This window comes from Ochotona curzoniae, unplaced genomic scaffold (assembly GCF_017591425.1).
Source record: "Ochotona curzoniae isolate NIBS_2020 unplaced genomic scaffold, NIBS_Ocur_1.0 scaffold_4683, whole genome shotgun sequence".
In the NCBI taxonomy this organism is placed as follows: Eukaryota; Metazoa; Chordata; class Mammalia; order Lagomorpha; family Ochotonidae; genus Ochotona; species Ochotona curzoniae.
The window spans coordinates 12,870,795-12,874,789 of NW_024467121.1; the positions used below are offsets into that span (position 1 = coordinate 12,870,795).

Consider the following 3,995-nt stretch of genomic DNA (forward strand, 5'->3'; position numbering starts at 1 on the left):
TTCTGACAAGCCACTTGTGCAGCAGTATCCACAAAGTGAGGAAGGAGGAGACATGGTGGGGACAAGCGGACCCTCAGCCACATGAGCCGCAGTCTACACACAGCCTGGGCACCCAGTGCCTTGTTGAGTTACCCACCTGACCTGTTAGGTGTGCTGCTTCATTCTATTTGACTGAAGTTCTTTGCTCACACGGGAACAAAAATCTCTTACTGTCTGACTTGTTCACAAGACACTATTTCTACCTGAAGGAAAACAAACAAACTGAACTTCCTTCTCTGAATACTTTTTGTGGCTTTGGAAACTAAAAATGAGGAAAGGAAGTTTCTTTAAAGAAAAACGACTTCTGATTTTCATCCTAGAGGGGGAAAAAAACGCCACATCAACTGAAGGAAAGGAAAGGTGCAGGTTGGCATTTTTTGAATGAAGAGTGGGAGATTGGAGCAGGTAGAAGACAAGACCAGGGAGCTGAAGGGCAAAGGGAAAACTCCAGGAAGAAAGATCAAGATTAACAGGATTAAGATCAACAGGATTAAGGCTGGCCAGCCCTGCTGATCCAGGGGTGGAAAGTTGACTGTTCACAGAACGCTTGGCTTGGCGTCAGCTCAGTAAGCAGGGTAGCCTGGTTCCCATTCCTGGGATCCCGTCTCAACAGGACCCAACCTGCAGGCAACCGCAGGGGCGTGGGCGTCTGTGAAAGGCAGCCGAACCTGCAAAGCCACTGGCTGAGGAGGCCCCCTGCTCCTTCTTAAACTCCGATAATTCAACCTAGGACTAGAAAGCCAGGCAGCCAGAACCTCTTTTGGGTCCTCCACTTGTCCTTCCAGTGCCGGAAAGAAGAACCCAGCCCTGCCGCCCCGACCATCTTACCCGCACACCTTTCCAGAATGGCTGACCAGCTGACTGAGGAACAGATAGCCACTTTCAAGGAGGCTTTCTCTCTGTTTGACAAGGATGGAGACGGCAGCATCACCACCCAGGAGCTGGGTACTGTCATGAGGTCCCTGGGCCAGAACCCTACCGAGGCGAAGCTCCAGGACATGGTGAGGGAGATTGACAGGGATGGCAGTGGCACTGTGGACTTCTCTGAGTTCCTGGGCATGATGATCAGGCAGATGAAGGACACGCACAGTGAGGAGGAGGTCCGGGAAGCCTTCCGTGTGTTTGACAAAGATGGTAACGGCTATGTCAGTGCTGCTGAGCTGAGACACGTGATGACCAGGCTGGGAGAGAAGCTGAGCGATGAGGAAGTAGAGGAAATGATCCGGTCAGCAGACATAGATGGAGACGGACAGGTGAACTACGAGGAGTTTGTCCATATGCTGCTGTCTAAGTAAGGCTGTGTGAGGGGCTGCATGCTACGCTGAACAGGGGCCCCCTCTCCCTGCAGCAACATCAGACACCCCTGTTTGTTCCTCAGCTCCTCCAGCTTTCTCCAGGCATGGTTGCTTTCCAGGCAAGGTTAATTCTCCACTCTGCATCTCCTCCTTTCCGCTACCTTCCACTTGCTTCCTTCTAGAAGGGCACAGAACACCTTCAAGCCTAAGGAACCATGAAATCCTCCCATTACTGAGCTGAACAACAGCCCCAAGGACAGTGAAGGCTGGGCTGACTCTGACATCATCTGCCAATCCTATGTCTCCCTGAGAAGGATCCCTACAGACACTCAACATCAGGACCCCTGCAGCTCCCAGTTCCTATCAGAATTCTTAGAGCTTCTTGGAGCCTCTTGGACTGAAAAAAAATTCACCTGCTGTCGTATTTGGGGGAGGGGGAGAGAAACATCTGGAGGTTGGAGGGGGAAATGTGATGGAGACTTTGATAGCTGCAGTCTGGGAAACATTAATTTCTGTCCACACAGCACTTGCTGGCTCCTCTCTGTCTTCACTAAACCGCTGTGACTCATTGTTTGAAGCTGGGAGTAATACGAGTCAGTTGTAACATGTTCATATTCATCTGAAGGAGGGATGTTTGAATGAAGGGATAGGGAAGCTGCAGGGGAATAAACAAGGCACATGGTCCATTTTTCTTCGCTGTTTGTCTTTATTTTTTTTCCTGGTTCCAACTGAAATGATCTGTGTTAAATCCAGGCAGTAATCTCCATTGTTATGCTTTTTGGAAAATGTAGTGAATTCTTGTATTGATGAGTGTAACAAAATCAAAGAAGGATGGATATGGGAAATACTGAATATTTACTTTCAATAAAATGAATGTGTTGCTAACAGAGGGCTAAAAATCCAGATGGAATTCGTGAGAGACCTGCAGCAGTCACAGTGGAGAAGGAGTTCTGGTGGCTGCTCTTTCTTTCACGATGTATCTGGCGGCAATGTGGACTGCCTGGTGATGGTTAGTTACGGTGATGGGCTCAGGGGTGCTCACTGCAGGTCGAGCATGTGTGGTGCACACAGCATTCAGAGGTCATTAGTCCTGCTTAATATGAGCCACACATAAGGGTCAGAAGCCTTGTCAGAGCTCCTTTTAGTGCTGAAGGGAGGTTGTATTTTGTAAGGTTCACACAAGATTGTGTTTCTGCAGAAATGGCCTAAATTAATCAATCCTTTCTCCATGACACTCCAACCCCAACCCAACCATCATACTTCCTCCCTTGTAAACCAAGGGCACAGGCTCTGGAATCAGTCAACCTGGGGTTCCAGTTCTGGCCTTACACAACCTTCATCCTGTCCTTCTTGGGTGCGATTACTATTTCATCTTTCTTCTTCTCACAGATAAGGGAATGGAGGCACAGAGAATCTCAGAAATCTGCTTAACGTCCCACTGCTGATGAGTAAATGGGAGAACAAGGATTTGATTGCAAGTCTATGACACAGTTCCTCACCACCTGTGCCTCCCTCCCCCATCCTGTAACAACTACAGTGCCTTGTCCCAAACTTGTGCAGGACTACAGACCATGTTTTAAATGCACTTGGCATACACTGTTAAGATTTCTTTCCAGTTCCTGATAGGCTGTGAAGCTTAGCAACACACTTGCACCCACTGTATAGCTCAGGGGACAAGACAAGGGTGGAAAAGGGATAGCAGCCAGCTTTGTCATGTTATCTTGGGGAAGCACTGGATGGTTAGATCCCAGATGAGAATTGGTTCTGGCACAGGTGTAGCTCTAAATCACAAAGTGGAACAAAGAGTCACGCTCCTCCCTTGCTATATTTATGCTCCTGGACACAATTTTTAAAATGTGCACAGAAGCAGGACCATCAGGAATGTCTCTTGATCAGTCACGAGGTCCAGCCCCTCTCCCAGCATGTTGGGTTCCTCGCAGAGGGAGCAGCATTTGTGCTGCCATGCTCTGACTGCACCCTCCGCAGTAATAGGGATGTCCTAGGAAGCACCTCATGCCCTGGCTAGTGGTCTGAAACTCACAGAGTATGTGTACAAAATCCACTGGAACTGGCAGAAGACATCCAAGGCAGCGTGTACCATCAGGCAACAGAGTCAGGATCCAGTGCCACCTGGCAAGCAGCTGTGCCTGTCTTCATTGCCCACAATACCTCTGCCCCTGCAGAGGGCTCAAGCAACAAGAAGGACTGCCAAACGTCACCAATGTGCAGGATGCGAGAGAGGAATGTGACCCAACGTTCAAGCTTCCTTCTCATCCTGTGTTCTATAACACACTTGGAAGCACTAGCCCAGTTAAACGTTTCCCTTTCAGTTCAGCCACCCAATTATTAGATGTAAACAACCTTTCCAGATCCCCCAAAAAGGTACTATCTGACTGCAGTTTCCAAAGAACATTCCATCCATCTTTTGCAGAAAGAATTTATAAATATTACCTCGGCCTTCATGTGCTTTCACCGAGCTCCCTCATAAATCAGGACCAGGAGCCTCCTGTACCCCCTAGGCTATATAAAGCACGCCTCTGACTCCCAGGTTTCCAATTTTAAATCAAACACAGCCAGCCCCGCCTCACTGACTCCTGTTTATCCTCACAGATTCCAGGGCCTGTTCAAAATCAGTCAGCTAAAAATGATCTATGATTCCTG

General features: G+C 48.6%; 1 protein-coding gene across 1 annotated transcript; it reads left to right on the forward strand.

Annotated features, from left to right (window-relative positions):
* Positions 1–638: 638 nt before the first annotated feature.
* Positions 639–1,871, forward strand: CALML3 (calmodulin like 3). The gene has a single exon (XM_040967916.1). It carries the CDS (start codon positions 885–887, stop codon positions 1,332–1,334), a length of 450 nt encoding a protein of 149 aa, XP_040823850.1. The 5' UTR covers positions 639–884; the 3' UTR covers positions 1,335–1,871.
* Positions 1,872–3,995: the final 2,124 nt, after the last annotated feature.